This window comes from Trichechus manatus, unplaced genomic scaffold, assembly GCF_000243295.1.
Source record: "Trichechus manatus latirostris isolate Lorelei unplaced genomic scaffold, TriManLat1.0 scaffold00094, whole genome shotgun sequence".
In the NCBI taxonomy this organism is placed as follows: domain Eukaryota; kingdom Metazoa; phylum Chordata; class Mammalia; order Sirenia; family Trichechidae; genus Trichechus; species Trichechus manatus.
The window spans coordinates 7,558,371-7,577,380 of NW_004444030.1; the positions used below are offsets into that span (position 1 = coordinate 7,558,371).

Here is a 19,010-nt window from a genome sequence, read left to right on the forward strand (position 1 = left end):
CCGCCGTGTGAAAGGGCAGTAGTTAAATCCTAGTATCTGGCAACAAGTTCCACTGAGATTTGGTTTCATTCAAACCATTCCATTTGTCAAAGGAGCATTAAATTGAGCCCACGCTATAGAAGTGAGACAGCTCCCGAGTAGGGATCATCTGCTGGCCGTGGCGGGGCTGGGGGAGCAGGACAGTCCACAGAGACTGAGCAGCCTGGAAGGGAGTAGAGCCCTCTCCATGGGCCTGTTCTGCCGCCCAGCACCACTAAGAGGTGCTCAGTCCTGCATCAAACAGCTGTTAGTCTGCCTGGCTGCGCAAGAATGCTTATCACTGAGCACTGAGTTGCAATTGCTGCCTTTCTGGGGTTTCTTTTTGTTTTGAGGAAAGTACTGGATTTCAGTAATGGTGTTTTGCAAACTTTACCCTTTCCCACCAAATTTCTCCATCATTTTTTTATTCTGTGTTGCCAAAAACAACCCCAGTGCCCCCGGGTACAGGCAAAAATAAACAGACTTGCCAGCAGAGACTGTCCAGAATGTGAATAGCCAGCCAGGCCCCTGATCTCCACATTCCCCAACACATCCTGTTCAGCTGTGGCCTTTGTAAGCCACAGGCTCAGCCGTGCAGGGTAGAGGACATGGCCGGAAAGACCTGTGCTCCTGGCCCGTGAGAGGACCAGCCTCAGAGACAGCACCCACCCCCCCACCTCTACTCAGTGCATGCACTGCTCAGGGCCCCAAGGTTCTGGTCCTGGCGATTTGCTTCTTTCTACTCCACTAGTTCTTAAATAAGGAGCCCTGGTGGTACAGTGGTTAAGCACTTGGCTGCTAACCCACCAGCCACTCCTCAGGAGATAGATGTGGCTGTCTGCTTCTGTAAAGATTACAGCCTTGGAAACCCTGTGGGTTCTACTCTGTCCTATAGGGTTGCTATGAGTCAGAATCAACAGCAACGGGTTTGGTTTTTTTTGGGTTTTAGTTCTTAAATAAGGGGCCCTGGTGGCATAAATGGTTAAGTGGTCATTTCCTAACCAAAATGTTGCCTATTCAAACCCACCCACAGGCGAAAGACCTTTCGTCCTGTTTCCATAAAGATTACAGCCAAGAAAACCCTATGGGGCAGTTCTACTCTGTCACATGGGTCGTCGTGAGTCAGGATCGACTCGACTGCACCTAACAGCAACAGTTCTTAAACTGTGGGATCTTAGATCCCTTTCACACAAAAAAGCTGTGAACCTTCCTCCAAAACAAACACGCACATAAACACACAACTTTGGACATAAACACTTTCAAGGGAGGCGTTGGGTTCTGGACCTCCTGAAGGCTATCTGTGGACCCAAAGTTAAACCTGTGACTTAGAACAACAGTGTCTCCATCCGTGGCCCTTTACACTTTCCAGAGTCCTTGTTCTCGTAGAGACCCTCCCCACTGAGGGCATTCTAATCCTCCCTCCCTGGGTGAGTCCAGGTTAAGGAAAGCACCTCCTCCTTGCCCCTGGCTGCATTCCAAGGGCACCGTGGAAGGAAGTTCTGGGCTTTGTGCAGCAAAGCCTGGGTGACACATGGCTACCAAAGAAATGTCACCTGCACAGGCCATAGCCACTCTGCCCTGGGGGCTGAAGAGAGGAACACCTCTGCTCAGCTCCAGCCAGTGACGTCACTTCAAAGGATGGACACAGCTGAGCAGCTCTGGAGGGATGGACGACTGGGCACAGGTCATACTGAACAGTGCCCCTTGCGGGAATTGAAGCTAAGACCCCTCAGCCCTGAAGCCATCACGGTAAATTACCACCACCACCCCTCCCCTGCCTCCAGATATAAAGCTATGGCTGCCCACACATCACTGAGGCCAACCCAGGAAGCCAGGTCAGGCAGAGGGGGAGCCTCCTGTGTGCCTCCGGCCATTCGTCTTCTGACCTGCCTTCCTGCGGCAGCTGTCCCAACGGGACCAATAAAGCAGAATCCTCCACACCTATCACTGCAAATACCTCGGGGCATTCAGAGCTCCCCTTGTGTAAGGTCCTAGGGTCTTTCCTAGGAATTACTGACTCAGAGTGGTCAGAAGTTAGCAGAGGTCTCAAGCCAGGCAAAGTGTGTGCAGGGCGAGCCACCAAGTGAGATGCCTGCAAGGAGGAGGGAGGACAGGGCACATGGGAAGCCAAGCCCCCAGGAGCTAGCAGTGCAGAAAGCTCAGAAAATGTGGGCCCCGAAGAGACAGAGAATTAGGGATTCAGCCTCTCAAAGGCAGAATTGAGTCATTCTCCTCCTTAGGCAGGCTTTGGAGAGTTCTGACTCAATCCTCCCTCCCCAAAGAGATGGAGAGGGGGTGGGTAATGGGGCCTGAGATGCCCAAAAGCGGGCCTGATGAGAACTGACCCCAACCCCAAGGAGGAATAAGTCCATTACTGCCCCTGGCCACTGACACAATTGGGGAGGAGGGTGCAGCTGAGCTGAGGAAGAGCCCCCAAGGCATTTCCTAGATGGAAGCCATTCAGAGGTCCCTGAGTTCACAGCCTTAACAGCTCTTCAGTCTGGGACCCACCAGAAGAACTCCCTTGTGGTCACCAGGGGGGCCAAAATGCTCAGCCTCCAAAAGAAGAGAAAACTGTGTCCCTGTGCCAGCAAAGTGAGGGTCAAAGGGCAGACAGGCAGTTGGCGGGGGCGCCAGGGATCAAGGGCCCAGGCAAAGAGGGCCTGGCCAGGAGCACGGTGGGAGCCCAGCTTCCCCCACCCATCCCCATGAACAGCCACCCTGGCCACAAAGGCCCTCTGGGCACTGTGGGGCCTATCTTCACTGTGCCGCAGACAGCCTGGGAGGCAGCAAAGAACCTCTGACGGAGTCCTCAGCCCCTGGCGCCAGCCCAGCTCTGCCAGTAACCTGGGTGAATTGTTGCAAAGGCTTGTTATCCCCAACTGTAACTGGGTAGCGCAGATCTGGCTAAGTTCATGCCTAGGTTCCTTGTGAGGTTCAGAGGAGAATGACTCAGTTCTGCCTTTGAGAGGCTGAATCCCTAATTCTCTGTCTCTTCTGGGCCCACATTTTCTGAGCTTTCTGCACTGCTAGCTCCTGGGGGCTTGGCTTCCCATGGCCCTGCCACTAACATGAGAGCACCCAGAAGACACTCCCCAGACCCCTGGTGGCCTGTCACAGCGTCTCACCTGTACAGTTCTTGCTTTAACTCGACTGTCACATTGCTGCACACAGAAAATGGCTGCTGGTGCCAGTGAATTCTCTTCACAGGTTTAAGGGTGGCTGCCCTCCTCTGAGCACCTGATCAGGTTTAGAACCAAGACCTCTGCCCCAAGATTTCTTAATTTTCAGAGATGAGTTCTGGGCAGCACCTGCTGTGGCTACCACAGACCTAAGAACTTGAGAATCTGCACGGCACCTAGGAGGAGGCCTTTTTCATCCCTAACTTTCAGGTCACACTTCTGGGTGAAGAAGGGCTGGCGGGCCTGGCAGAGTCTTTCTGAAGAGAGACGCTGCTCAATGCCCAAGCCCCACAGTGGAGACAGTGCCTGGAGGAGGCCACTGCTCAGCGGGCCGTGACCGGCCACGCCTGACCTCTGCGTGGACTTCAGGATCTAGCTCCCTCAGCAAGAGGGCCAGGGATGGATCAAGCACCCCTGGGCTTTGGTGTTTAAACAGTTGCTCCTCAACTGAACAGGACTCAGGGCTCCTGTTGCCTTCCTGGGCTCAAAAGAACTAACCTCCAGGCCAAGAGGTTGAGCGAGCCCCTGAGGATTCTTACCCTTCAGGCATCCACAGCTGAGCTCCTCGGAATTGCCCTTGAGAGCTGGCTGGGTAGGACCAAGCAGTCTCAGGCCCTCGGACAGCACCTAGGAGGGACGCAGATAAGCAGCCCCCCTCTCCCCCTGAAGCTGGCTCTGGGAAGAGCCAAGATTCCCGACATGCAGAATGTTCCCTGCCCCCCAGGCTAGCTGGAACAGCCCAAAGTTCACTTGCGAGTGGAGCTGGCATGGGAAAGAGTCAGATGCCAGAAGGCACAGGCCAGAGACCTTAGGGCCCAAGTGACTGAGTTTGGGGGGAAGAAAATGACAACAGGAAAAACTAGAAGTAGAAAGAACGGCAGAAGGAGGGAGGGATGCAGATGGTGACTGAGCTGACAACCAGGTGCAGGGGCTGGGCTCTGGTCAGTGTCTGTACAGGACAGGCTGGCCGGACAGAGTGGGAAGGGAAGAGAGGAGCTGGCAGGTCGGTGTCTGCACCCATTATTTATGGATGCTTCACTTGATTTTAGTCTCCAAACCTGGGCTCAGCAAGGAGACTGAATGTCCCTCACAGCTGCTCCTTCCTGCAATAACAAGACTGACATCACTGTTGTCAGGGAAATGGTGTTTTGATTAAAATCATGTGACAGCTACTTTGTGATTCAATAAACAAATTCCCATTAACCCTTGCCTGACCGAGGCCCGCCACCAGCTTTGTCGTCAGAGAGTCATCTGCAACCATCAGGAGGGATGCCCCACCTGGGCACTGCTGAGAAGGAGGGGCCGCGCCCACCCAGCCAGTTCATGCTACTTCCGGGCAGGCCCTGCAGGGACACGTGCAACTCCAAGAGCACAGATGGCTCTGCAGGCTTCGAGGGTCTGTCCCAGAGGACACCAAAGAGACCCCCAGCCTTCACCAGAAGGAACCACTCTGGGTCCTGAGGGTCCTAAGTCTGGCCAAGAGCTAAGGACAGTTCCCAGGGCTCGGCAGCCAGGCATGTGCTCTGACCCCGTTCCCCAACTGGGGTAGATCAAGGAGCTCACTATGCACCAGGGACAGTAAGGGGTTAAGAATAATTTCTAGTTTGCAACTGGATAACTTCCTGGATCACTCACTTGGCTGCTGGCCCCTGACACTCAGGGCTCTGCCTGACAACAGCTAATTCCCTTTCCATCTCACCCTCAGGCCATTTTCCTTAAGTAAAACACAAGTATGGAAAGCTCCCTGTCACGGGGCAAGGGCTTTTTCTGGGTTAAATGAATGGCAGCCTCCAAGGCCTAGCACTGCTGAGCCTCCACTCCTGTGAGTCTCCCAAGTGGAGGTGACAGGACTGGGGGAGAGGTCGACGGCCATATGAAAAATGGAGATAGCAGCACCTACCACATGGAACTGTTGAGGATCAAATGGGAGGCTTGTCAAGTGCTTAACAAGGTGCCTGCAGTTGCCGAAGCTCAAGGAACGGCAGTGAGCAGTTTCCACAGCGCGTGGCCATCACAGGGCCTTCTTCAAACATGAGCAAGTCTGCTCTGGCTGGGCCACCTCAGTTATTCCACTCTCAGATCAGGTACGTACCATGCACTTAATGACACGGCCAGTTGGCCCTGAATTTGTAGGAAAACATAACTCCTTTCTTCCCAAGGAAATCTGTGGTTTAGGCCTAAAAACATGTAAGTTATCCCTCACCTTCAAGCCAAAAGTCTCTTCCCTAAGGCCAAGTTTTGGGGAGGAGATGTACGAACACAAAGGGCTGACAACCTCAGGCCCGTCAGGGCCCAGGGCTAGCTCTAGCTTGTCCTCCACAGCGTGGCCACTTGGGGAATGACCTCAGAGCTGCCTGCAACAGAGAGACCTGGCAGATCAGGCCCTGGGGCAGATCTCTGGAAAACCCACAGTGGACAGCACCGCGGGAAAGAGAGAACATTCTAAGATGAATGTCTGCAGCTGAGGGCCTGGGCAGCAGAAAAAAACGTCTTCATGGCCTCAGTTCACATGAAGAAAAGCCACAGGGATTTATGTAAAAGGTGAACTTTATGGTGTTAGAATCGTCACCAAGTTCACTGAGTAGGTGTGCCAATGCCAAATTCTTCCAAATAAACTAAATGCAGCCCACCACCAGCACTCCCTTCGTAGCCGCTCGAGCTCTTTTCCTGAATGTATGTTTGAAATTGCCCACCAACTGATGAACAGCTCCAGGGCAGTGGCCGGCACCAGCTGTGGTTGCTGAACTTGAACCTTTTTACACAGCTTCTCCATGCAGGCTGACATCCAATGAGGCTTGTAGATCATTCAGACTATTACACAGTAAACTTGACAGAAACTATCTTCTCTGGGAATGGAAATGACTATCCAAGGGGAATTGTGGCAAATAACTTCCATCTTCTGTGAGGTTAAGTGGAAAAACAGCCCCATTTCTATAACCAACTCTTCACCAAACCACCCCTTTCTTCACTGCATAGTCCTGCTTCATACTGGGGAGAGGAAGATAAACCTTGAGCACAGAAGTGACAGAACTCTGGACGGCCCATGCCACCCCTCAAAGCACTGCCAGAATGAAGTGCCACAGGACAACGGGCTGGACAAATACCCTCTCCTGGCCCTGAAAAACGGACTGTTTCCTTGGGGACAGAGTGGCGGTTACTGCCTCTCGGCCTACCCTGCTGCAAGCCCTGCAGCACAGGCCACTGGCTGCCCTCACCCCCTGCCTCAACCCAAGTGTGGGGTTCAGACCTGGGCTTCTGTGGCGCTTACCTTCCCAGTGTCCTTTCCAGGCCCTCTGGGTCTGAAGTAGTGGTTCTTGTCAGCCCCAGGGGCACTGGGCTCTTCACTGTCCTTCACAGGAAAATCTAGCTTCCTCAGTCTCTGCGCCACCACTAGAGACACAGACAGCGGGTGTGTAACCAGCCCCAGAAGGGCATGTCCCTCCTGAGCCCACCTGTGCTTCCTAGCAGGATGCCCTCCCTCAGTTCTTCCTGCACCTCACTGGGAAGCACAGCAACCTACGTGCGCAGTGGCCATTGCAGAGAGCCAGCACACCCAGGACTCTACTGTAGGTGCCCTCTCTGAGGGGCCCTGGAGGGGGCCATCCCTTCGGCTGTATGGCACCCAGCTGGGGGCTCCCCCATGTCTTGGCCACTGGTGGCCTACCGGGCCCATCCAAAGACAGCAGACACCTGGCTCCTTCCAGAACTGACAATATCGGTTTAACAACTCTGGAGAAAGAAATGACTTATGGCTTTTCCATCCAATGAGTAATTAAACTCCCTTCATCCTCGAGAAGATTTCCATCTCCACTGAGGATTAAGTAAGATCCTGGAAACAGCGGGCTTCTGGAGGCAAATGGGGAAGAATGAGACAATTCTAGGACTAGAGACATACAGCATGAACAGAAAAGACAGGAGCAAGAAACTGGATGGAATCAGGAATACAAGAGGATCAAAGGGAAACAATTGTATCAGACCACAATCAATTCATCTATTAAACCAAGGAGGACACAAGGTGACAAATCCTTTCCACTCTACAGTTGTATAGCCAAGAACTGGAGAAATAGGCGGCTTTAATATGAGAGTGCCAAAAGGGGGGAAAATGTCAGAGGATTTAAGTACACTGGAAGTAAGAGGATAGGAAAAGCACCCAACTTGTTTGACCACCCTGCCCTGCCATCCCTGGGGGAAGTGGAACCAATGTGATTTTTACATGAAAACACCAGACTTGCAACTCACTGACAACACAAGCAGTTAATACAAGAACAAAACTTCAGCAAGAAAGAACTGCTGAAGCTTAACAACGGGGTCAGGGATGACTTGTTTCCCCTGCAGGTCTCTACAAGCATCCTGGATGCTTGGACAAGATGGCTCACTCAAAGGTTGAGCCGCTGTCTATGCTGAGTCAGGACAAGCTGTCCAGCAGACTTACCAGGGCCTTGCACCACAGTGGCCACGCTGTGGTATTTCCACGAGCTGAGGGCTGGCCGTTGTTTCAATAAGGCCTCAACAGACACCAAACATTAACGTATTTATTTTTATTAAACAGATGCACCTTCAGTTCATATCTTCTTGGCCAACAACAGAGAAACAAGATCTGGTCTCTTAAAGCCATGAGGGATAAACACACATAAATTGTAAAAGAAAAAAAAAAAAAAAAGAATTCCAGTGATTGCTGATGAGGTATTCATATTGCTTTAAGTTGAACATGTGTCTCCGATTCTCTTTACTAATTAATTATTAGTCAAACAACTGATGTAAACTGCCTAGAACGAAAACTAGGGCAATGTTTGTTGGAGGCAAAAGAACTTCATACAAATCCAAACTGTTGCCTGTGATGGGGGACTGGAGAAGCGCCACATGCAGCTTGTTTCTCAAGAGCGGTAAAATCCTTTCATTGTGTCAGTGGGAGAAGGAGATGCAGTCTGGTACCTTTGATGACTCATTCCATACACGAAACACATCAGAGAATAGATTTTAGGAATTAATTCACTGAAAACGTTTTTGAGCACCTACTATGTACACCAGACACTGATCTAAGTGCTGGTGATACAGCAGAAGGCAAAACAGACAAAAATACCCACCCTTCAAGAGCTCCTAGAGCTTACATTCTAGTGATATCAAAATAAGAAAACTAACCCATTGAAAAAATGACCAAGCTATGAGCCAAAGAACAATTTATCTGAAGAGTAACAAAAGGGACACCCTATCGCTTAAGTCAAAAACTAACAATAAATTCCCTAAGGGGTCACCAGAAGGATAGCCCTGCTGGGCTCCCTGGCTCTCCCTCTAAAAGTCTAGGGCAGAGACAATGCACAGGGCTCCCCATGGGGGGAAACAAAGGAAGTTTAAAAATTTCTCCCCAAACCAATGGCACTTCCAGTCAAAGAGTAACGCAATGGTTGTGCAAATTTGTTTCAAGACTCAAGATAACAGTCTCTCAAATATGAAATTCAGTGAAGAGGAACATAACCCGTACGTAATAAAATATAAAGAACTACAAAATTAAAATGTTTACAGCATAAGTTTAAGATATGACAATGAGAAAGTAGAAAAGATTTTTGCTTAGAAACATATTTAACCCTTGACCTAAAAAGCAGTAAAACTGAATCTTATTATAATTTGGCAGTTTAAAACACAGGCAGGTCATTTTGGATTTTAAGTGTTCTGTTTTCCTAAGGTAAGACAAATTTGAAAATATTTACTCAAACTTCGTTTTATGTAATTGTATAATGTACAAAGTTTTACAGGAGTCTTTGGGACTTCACAAAATAGAACAAGGCTGGCTGGTTTAAAAGGTTGTGAAGGAATAAACAATTCAAAAACCAAAATGGAAACAAGCAAACTACATAGCAAGTTGCACTGAGAGAAAAAGAAGCTACAGTAAAACCTAATTAATGAAAATTACTAGGGACAAGGTGAGTTTGAAAAAGTTAAAAATGTAAATAAATTTAAAAGAAAGAAATATTTAAATTATCCATGAAATGCACACATATGTATTTAAAGGATAAACAGTAAACTGAATGCATCTAAAAAAAGGGGGGGAGAGGTGGTTTCATAGAGCTCCTCATGGAAGATATTTTAGCAGAACTGAAAAGGATGACTGGTAATTGGAATATCAACTAGTAAATGGGTGCTTTTTAAACAGAGCTTTAAAATAAGCTTCCTTACATATTAATAATTTGCTTCAGCAAACCCTTCAGCTTAACCCATCTTAGATTCCAAGAAGAATTAATGAGGTTTTACTGTAAAAGCAGAAAAACAAATATTTCAAATGATGAAGACTTCGGCATCACCCATATAAAAAAAAAAACAGTAATGAAACTTCAGTTTGGAAAGCTACTATACAATGTAGCAGTGACCAGATGTTACCACTGCTGAAGCAGAACCAGGGAAAGAACAGGAGATCTACACAGTATTATACCAGTGGTTCCTTTACTCATTAGAAATCAAAGCTGAAATCTCACAATGAAACAGAACCACTGCTTATCAGGAGGCACTCAACGTAAAATTTCTCAGAAGAGAGAGAGAAGTGTTTTTAAATGCAGTCAGAAGTGGTGAGCCATTGAAATTTGGTCAGGTTTCAACATCACATGTTAGCAGCAAGATGTGTCCACACTTCAGGTCTCTGAATGACATGATTACAGTCAGAACTAACCAATACTAACCCTAAGCGTCCACATTCCCCTTTCCTGTGAGACACTGATGCGGACCCTCATTGTCCAGGAAAACGTGGCTTTCACTACAGTCAAATCTCAGTATGTCTCCCAAATGGAGAGTTCATAAAATAAGTTATTCTAAGCCATGTATATTCAACACTGGAATGATGAGAAACAAATGGATAAATGTAAACATCAAGATACTCCACTCCACTCCAGGTCTGGGTCCAAACCTATCCAGGCTTTGTCTGGAATATTAGGTGACCAGGGCCTGATTAGACAGTGAAGATGCAGGAGCCCAGATAGTCACAGATAATCAGTAGGAGACAATCAAGAGAAGACTGTACTGAAAGTCAGGAATTGGTCAGAAACAATAAGAACGACTCAAATAATTATCCCAACAAAGAAGACGAGTAAAAAACAATTCCATTTCATCTTTGGGAAGAATCAAGTCACTGAAATTTGATTTCTTGTAAGTTGCTGCATTTGCTTAGATAAGATCTTGAAGGTTTTCCATTTTTCTCCACCCAGCTTAGGAACATATTGACTAGAAATCTGTGATAACAATTTTAGTAAAGTCTTTTCCCTCCTGTTCCTCATTATGCCAACGCAAGAACTGGAAAATTCCAAACAAAATCAGGTTAGTGGTACAGAAAGCTGATGAACTATGTGAATATTAAGAACAGTAGCAATGATCCGAAGCATGAGACTATACACTTCTCACTGTGGTCAGTGTCATTACTCTGCCAGGCTAATCACAAGTTAAAACTTTAAAAATTGGTTGAAATCCAAACTAGAACAAAACTGTTCTTACCTCTAAGAATCATATTCTTACCCAGCCCTAGATAGTGAACTGAGAAAATGGCCTGCTCACTTATGAGTGAATGATGGGCCAGGAAGGTCCTCACCAGAAGGGCACCAACATTCCATGAAACTCACCACCCTTCCTACCCCCCATAGAATGTTTACAACCTCGCCAATGGAACATCCCTCAGGCAAGAGAGAAATGAAACCCTGTTAACCAAAGCATAAGCTACAAGGCAGAAAACAGAAATACATACCACTTATAGCTTCCTGTGCGAAATATTTGACATCTATGTCTTCATCTTGGCCTAACTTTTGTAGTACCGGCTTAACTTCACCCTGCAAAGCACTGAAATTCAACAGTATTATCTGTGAAAGGCAGGCTTCTGGGCTGGAGAAATGAGCTTTGGTGCTATGTAGGCTAAGGTAATTTTTAAAGTTTAAAATAAAAAAAAATCATTTAAAACACTTACAGTTTAAACTTGACAAATACCAAATAATTTCTAAAGAAGTTCACGGTAGAATTAGCTTCAGACAATAATCTACACATATACACAGCTTAAGTATAAAAGAACAGATACCCTCAAAAATGGTTGTTAAATTACTCTGTTATTTTCTTTAAATAAACCCAGATATTAGGTAAAATGAAAACCACTGACCTTAATTTTAGCTGTTACTCCCCACTATAAGGTAAATTTAAAATCTACTTTTAAAACAAGAATAATACCCCAAGATTATGGCCCCCAGACACCCTACTAATTCAGAACTGAAGCCACTCCCGAAGTTCACCTTTCAGCCAAAGATTAGACAGGCCTGTAAAACTAACAATAACACATGTGAGGAATGTGCTTCTTAGATTGACAAGTATAGGAGACCAAATGGGCAACACCTGCCCAAAAGCAAAGATGAGAAGGCAGGAAGGGACAGGAAAACTGGACAAATGGACACAGGGAACCTTGGGTGGAAAGGGGGAGAGTGCTGACACAATGCAGGGATAGTAACCAATGTCACAAAACAATCTGTGTATAAATTTTTGAATGAGAAACTAATTTGCACTGTAAACTTTCACTTATAGCACAATTAAATTTAAAAAACAAAACAAAACAAGAAAAACACCAAAATCTTACTCAGTATCTAGAATTGGTCCAATTTTCTGTAGGGATTTGGCCACATTGAAACGAACGTTTGCTACTTGGTCTCCTGCCATTTTTAATACGATGGGCAGCATTTGCTTCGTGGTTATTTCCTGACCACAGGCTTCAGACAGTGCCTAGAAAAATAAAAAGGATGGCTCATTCAAAACTCTTTCATTAAAAAAGAAATCCAAAATCTAATAAGACAAAATAATATTTCATAAGAAAGTCCTTAACCAACAGGAAAATGTTTCTAGTTTGAGCACCTGAATGAGGACAGAGGTAGCACTCAAAGAGTTAAGAGAATTTGACCAGAATTCACAACTGGATTGCAACTTTTAAAACACTGCTGTAGATTTTAACATGAATTTTAAAACTGACATTTTCTCCCACCTTCTAATATATAAGAAATATATTCCAAATATAAGATAGGATATTCAGAATTCAGACATTCAGTCCTGAATAACTGCTGTAATGCCAGGGATTAGCGGTAACATCTAGGTAATACTTACATTAATGCAGAATAAAGTGGTCATTCTATGCAAGTAATTAGGATCATTTGCCATCACTAACACTTTGGGGACAATGGTATTTTGGGCCCACTCTGTACCAAACTTCTGAACTAGTTTCATGAGGTTGTTTGTGGCAGCTTCTCGAATAGCATATACTGAAAAAGAGGTGAAGAATACATTCTCATGTAGTTTATGTTATAAGCATCAGTTTATACTATAAGCATACCCTATTTTACTTGGAGCTCTGGAGGCACAGTCGTTAAGAGCTTGGCTGCTAATCAAAAGGTCAGCAGTTCGAATATACCAGCCACTCCCTGGAAGCCCTATGGGGCAGTTCTAATCCGTACTATAGGGTCGCTATGAGTCAGAATTGACTGGACAGCAACAGGTTTTTTTATTTTACTTACAATTATCATCAATGTAGATCAATAACAAAACCTCTCTGCAAACAGACTCCTAATTTAATCATATGGCATGGCAAACATGCTCAGCTATGTCCCATAATATACTGATCTGGTCTTATTGTAGTTTCAAAACATAATATGTATAAGGAAAACAGACATAAAAAACTAAAAACCAAACAGTTGCAGTCAAGTCAATTCCAACTCAGCAACCCTATAGGACACAGGGTTTCCAAGGCTCTAATCTTTACAGGAGCAGACTGCCACATCTTTCTCTCGCAGAGCAGCTGGTGAGTTCAAACCATCGACTCTTCGGTTAGCAGCTGAGCTTAACTACTGCACCACCAGGGCTCCTTCCTTATATGCATAACCATTAATTAATAAACATCCAAGAGCCTTCTATGCGCTATGTGTTTCAGAAAGAATATATAAGATACCTTCCCTCAAAAATCTTACACTCTATCAAAGAAGTAAGAGCTAACATACCCCAAGAAGTCACATGATACAAGAATGACTATAAGTATTAAATTGTGTAGGAAGGACTATGAGGGCTGTAGGAATTTAGAGATACGTGAAAAGGGTAGGCCTAGGAAAATCTCAAGAGACAGGCCTTGAACCAGGCCTTGAAGATTAGGTAGGGTTTGTGTAAGCAGAAAGAGACAAGAATTCTGGAAAGGGCAAAAAAATGTACAAGGACACAAAGGAAAAAAGTATGATCTGCGAGCCTATAAGGCTGGACAGGCAGAGTGGACCTAGAACACAGAGCATCTTGAAAACGCAATTTGGACTTCAGAAAACAAACAATGCTGGGTTTTTAAAGCAAAGTTGTGACCTGATGACCAGTGTGGTATTTTAGCAAGATTATTCCAGCCGCAGCAAAGAGAGCAGGTGAGGGAAGAAAGGAGATCCTGTAAGGGCCACGGTAGTCATCTGTACAACAGCAAATAAAAACTTCAGACCAACTTGCCCCTTTCCAACAAAAATGTTTAAGTTGAGACATGTCAAATATCTTCTGTGAATAAATATGCCTGCCTTAACAACAAATAATTTCCTACAAAAACATTTATCAAAGATACCATAAATCTAGCTATTAAAGTGCTGTATACAGCACTGAACAAAGACAGGCTTGACGTCACTTCATTTCATAGATCCAATAAAACTGAAGAGTTGGGCTTAGATAACAAATCTAGGGTGGTGAGAACCAACTTCCTATTCTACTTGTCGTGTGAGGAGAGCTCAACCCTCCTGAGTGAAAACAAAAGCAGGAATAGCTATCCATGCCAGACTGTCCACGCTGCCCCAATCCCAGAAAACCTACAGAAGCCCCTTGGACAGGGAACATCCAACTTTCCCTAGTCCGTAGATCGTTCCAGGCAATGATGTTGATGAGGACAACAGGCAAAACAGCATGGACGAGGAATTATATGATTTATTACCAGCACTTAACCTGATCAAAGTCTACGGGAGAAGCCAACTTGTCGGTGATACCCAGAAGCACTCTTCAAGGAGCATGCTCAAGTTAACTGTTTTACCCCTTGTGCAAATTCTTTCCCTTTCTGTCCACAGTTTTTGTCTTTGGCACAAGCCCCTCCCTGTCTCCTCCCTCTAAGGTGGAACTACTTAGACCATCTGTGTCTCCCTAATTACTGTTTTTCCATTTTCATAAGATTTTTCTCATCATAATGCCATCACCAGAGGATGAGACCCCACTGCCAGTGTAACGAGAGACGGAGCACACGCACATTCAGACTTGACTGAGACACTAACTGTACTGAACTCTACTTGGACAGACACCTACTATGTTCTTGGTGTCTCTTAATTTTGTTGTCAAAATAATGCAAACCACTCCACAGTTCTGCCTATTTTCTCTCCTTGTTTTGTCTTTCTTTCCCCTGCCCCCAAAGTCTGGCTAAACTGCAAGATTTCTCTGAATATCCAACTCACTCTGTACGTGCTCATTAATGTTGGTACTTTTTCCTTTCTCCTATATAAAATAAATTCCCCTTTTAAATTCCTCACTCTGATCAATATTACACACTCAACTGTGGGAATATAGGTGATACTTTTTTCCTTATATTTTTACAGATTTTTCACAATATTCTTTTAGTAGTTTAAAAATCTGAAAAAAAAAAGTTTGAAAAAATCTAATTTATCAGTTATCACTATACAAAATTTATTTAAAATGCTAAAAAGTAGTTGGGTTAATTAAACATAAAATCATTTCAGACCTGGCATTTCCCTGATGCACTGCTTGCAGCCCTCACTTCTGTATGCTGCTGCAGAAAGAAAAACGAAGGTCATTCCTGTCCCTGAAGCAGAAGAAAAGCTCAGAGGAAACAGGAAGAAGAAATAAACTTGACAGAGCAATCCAACACAGAAAGGGTGTCAGGAACTTAATTCTCTGTAGAGTTTTAGGACCTTACAAGTTCCTCCAAATAAAAGATTGTCTTACAATAGAATGCCAGCTTTCAAAGGGAGTACTGAATAATCTGCCTGGATGTGCCATTCCCAACAACATCAAATATTTATTATAAACAATATGAACACTTATTTTATAAAAAGAGAGGAATTTCTTTCCTATGATTTGCCAAACTTAAATTATGTTTTATAAGGAAAAAAAAAAATTAGGCCATAAAAACGTAACTTCAGAAGAGAAGGGAAAAAAAGAAAGAAGTCTTCACAATCCAGTCTGAAAACGCTGAAATATTCACATATATGTCCCTGCAGACTTTCAGATTTTCTCACATTCCTCCTCTTCACTCTTACCCACATGACCTCCTACATGATACAAACATGCCTTTAACAAAACCACCTGTATGTATAAGCAGACACAAACATCCCTGTTCCTCACAAATCTCCAGGCATCAGCACCCACAGATGAACAATGAGAAACACTCAATAAAGATACTGTGCAACTGAACAGGATGCCTAGCAAATCCAGCAAAATATGGGACCAAAGCTCACAGGACAATTCATTATGAGCTCCCTAGAAAATTCTTCTGAACAGGTTTAAGACCACACTGCAGCTGCTGGGTCTGGACCTGAGACCTGGCACTGGATCTCACTGGTACAGAAGGAACCTCTCTCGCCTACTGCTGACTGGAAGAGAAGAGGATATACTCATATACACGTACCTGAGATCTCACCAAAAAGTCACCTATTAATTCCTGCTGTCCTACCTGCCCTGCCTTTACCTCGTCCTCTTAGTACCCTTAGCAGCAGCAGTGAGGGTACAAGCAGTATCCTTCCTTTCACCAAAATAAAAAATCCAGGCCCTATCTACCCTAGGTCACAGCTGATGTGTTCCAACTCCTTAAGAATCTCTTACTGGGCCCCATCCTTCTCTGTCACTCCAAAAATGCCAAGTAGCCACTTCTTCCCACCTAAGCTTTTATTCCAATTCCAATCCCTGTCCAACCTAGTCTATACTTGTTGGAGACACCTCCTCATATTGGGGCTGCCAGTCTGGACATGCTGTATCTCACTGACTCCAGCTCTTACATCTTTCTTCTTATTTTTTTAACCGTTTACTACAGGATGCACTCTGATAAGGGAGTGACACGGGGGCTGGCCTTGTGACAATCTGCCTTTTACCACATGCCCCTCACAAACCTTCCCAGGCCCCTGTGAGCTAAGCCAGGCTCAGTCACATCAAGGAGCCAGGGAGTGAGGGCCCTGATGAGGAGGAGCTATAGCTGAGAGGAGGAAGAGGTTGGGGCTGGAGGCAAGGAGAGCTCCTGATGGTTGGGAAAGTGAGAACAGAGGGAAGGGGAGGTGTCTTACTTATCTAGTGCTGCGATAACAGAAATACCAAGTAGATGGCTTTAACAAATTTTCTCACAGTTTAGGAAGCTAGAAGTTCAAATTCAGGGTGTCAACTCTGGAGGAAGGTCCTTTTCTCTTCTGAGCTTCTGCTCATGGGAGATCTTCATGTGGCTTGGCATCTCTCTTTCCCCATCTCTGCTCTGCTCACTTGTTTAATCTTTTATATCTCAAAAGAGACCCAAAATAATCCTACACTAATCCTGTCTCGTTAACATAACAAAGACTACCCATTCCCAAGTGGAATTATAACCATAAGCATAGAGGTTAGGATTTACAACACGTATTTTTAGGAGACACAATTCAATCCCTAACAGTGGGGGAGCTGCTGCCAAATGGTGAAGGGCAGGACAGCTAACCAGGTTCCAGAGCTGCTACATTTGAAATCTAATCCACTAAAACCAATATTTAGATTCAGGGAAGTGGGCATGAACAAGCTCAGGGTGGAGGCCTTTTGGGGATGGCTTCTGGCCCATCAGGAGGGACCAGGATCTAGTGTTGATAAACCTCAGTTTGCCATGGCAACATGGACCCTTCTGAGGCCCTCCCACTGAGAAAACACAGGCCCACCTAGCTGCTGCACCTCCCTCAGAGGCAGAATAATTCCACAGGGAATTGATCTTACTTTTTATCATGATGCTTCCCTACCCCTACATTTTTTGGAAATAAAAGAAGTCATTTTAAAAAAATTGATCGAGCAAAAGATCTTGGGATAAGAAAGGAGTGAATGTGTGTGTGGAACAGATATTCTGAAAATAATGCAATGGAGTGAGTAAGAAACAGGATAAAGGGATTATTACTTAATGGAGAAAATAAAATAGAAAAAGATAGGTAGAAATGCCAAACTTGTGTCCAGAGGAAACTAACTGGACTTCAATCAAAGCCTGCCTCCCTCCTGCAATGTTAAGGCAAAATACAAAATATCTTGTCAGACCAGGATTCCTTTCTAAAAAGGGAGTGTATGAAAACCAGGAAATATATGCAAAAGCACAAGCTTTCCATAATAATCTGTTTTTAACTTTTCTACTTACCATGGTCCACAAGCCAGGCCATACATAAAGAATTGAGCTTTTCATCAAAGAATTCCACACCCTATGGACACAAAATATTCTATTAATATGCACCTCCAAAGTTTAGAAATCCATTTATATTATACCAAGTTGACCTAAAAGCTAAAAAACACTTGTTTCCACACAAGCTGAATTCATGAAACCAGAAAAGGAATACCATGGGATTTACAAACAAGCCATAAATGTATTTTATTGGGTAGAAATTATAAACAAAGAAAAGCACAAGTGCCATGATGCTGGTCCTGTGAAATGGGAGAGAACTGGGTGGCTGGGAGCCAGACACAATATTGTAGATGAGGAAGGATGTGGTGTGGACAGTCTGCCAAGCAATCTCTAGATTATCCGTAAAAATGAATTACCCAAGAAAATATCCATCAGTAATAACAATAATTCTCAATTTTTTTGTCCCTTTTTGGTTAGCATAATAAATCACTAGGGATGAAGAAATTGACATCAAGAAACAGAGATGTCCCTAATTAAAAAGAGAGTATTTTGGGGATGATGGGAGAAAGCAGAAGAGGGAGAATAACACAGGTGCAAGAGTACCGGTGAGGTGGCCCTGGTGTAGCCTCACAGGTGGAAGAAACCATTCCAGCCCGGCTCTCCCAACTCTATTCTTCCTGTCAACATGTGGCCATTTCAGCACAGGCTAGGGTCTAGCTACAGGGGCTGATTTACACAGATCTATCACCTGGTGCTGAGTTACACAGGAGCCCTGGTGGCAAAGTGGTTAAAGAGCTTGGCTGCTGACCAAAAGGTCGGCAGTCTGAATCCACCAGATGCTCCCTGGAAACCCTATGAAACAGTTCTACTCTGTCCTACAGGGTTACTGTGAGTCAGAAATGACTCAATGGCAATGGGTTTGGTTTGGTTTTTGGTATCACTTGGTGCCTTGTACACCATGTGGGTGAATGCTGTGATACATACTTTCCTAGTACCTCCCTTCAGGGGTCTACATGGTTATGGTTTTTCTTTGGATCCTAAAAGTTCCTGAACAATGATTATATATTTTAAATAAAGCAATGTAACTTAAAATTGCAGTGCTCTAAGAATAGTGATTTAATAATACAACTTTACAATAATAAATCAGTATAAGCTTTCTCAAAGACCACTCAAGTATTCATTTATTCAACAATCAACAAATGTTCAGTGTCTAATTAATGCCAGGCACTATAGTAGATTCTGGAAATAAAACATTCAACAAACACAATCCCTGCCCTAAAAGAGATCACTTGTCTATGTCCCCCACTAGATTTTAAGTTACAATACACTGTAGTGAGTGCTACCAATTAAGAGTATGTCAAACTTAGATCTGTTTAGGGCACCTACTAAAAAAGAAAGGAAAGGATGTGGCTACAAAACCCAGCTTTGAAATTTTAATCCACATGATGTCAGTTAGAAGAGAACCA

The 19,010-nt window shown here is 44.7% G+C and overlaps 1 protein-coding gene across 6 annotated transcripts in view; it reads right to left on the reverse strand.

Moving 5' to 3' along the window:
- PPP2R1B (protein phosphatase 2 scaffold subunit Abeta) overlaps nucleotides 1–19,010 on the reverse strand; it is a 40,854-nt gene that overhangs the window by 5,253 nt on the left and 16,591 nt on the right. For 2 of the 6 annotated variants that reach the window (XM_012557331.2, XM_023736969.1), the window contains exons 11-15: nucleotides 17,563–17,623; nucleotides 12,309–12,463; nucleotides 11,791–11,933; nucleotides 10,921–11,012; nucleotides 6,469–6,590 (exon numbers count right to left, since the gene is read on the reverse strand). In XM_012557331.2, coding sequence (XP_012412785.1) covers nucleotides 6,469–6,590; nucleotides 10,921–11,012; nucleotides 11,791–11,933; nucleotides 12,309–12,463; nucleotides 17,563–17,623 — 573 coding nt within the window. Of the gene's footprint in view, nucleotides 1–6,468; nucleotides 6,591–7,723; nucleotides 11,013–11,790; nucleotides 11,934–12,308; nucleotides 12,464–17,562; nucleotides 17,624–19,010 lie in introns of those variants that run through there. The other 4 variants (XM_023736965.1, XM_023736968.1, XM_004382493.3 and 1 more) reach the window with 4 other exon arrangements.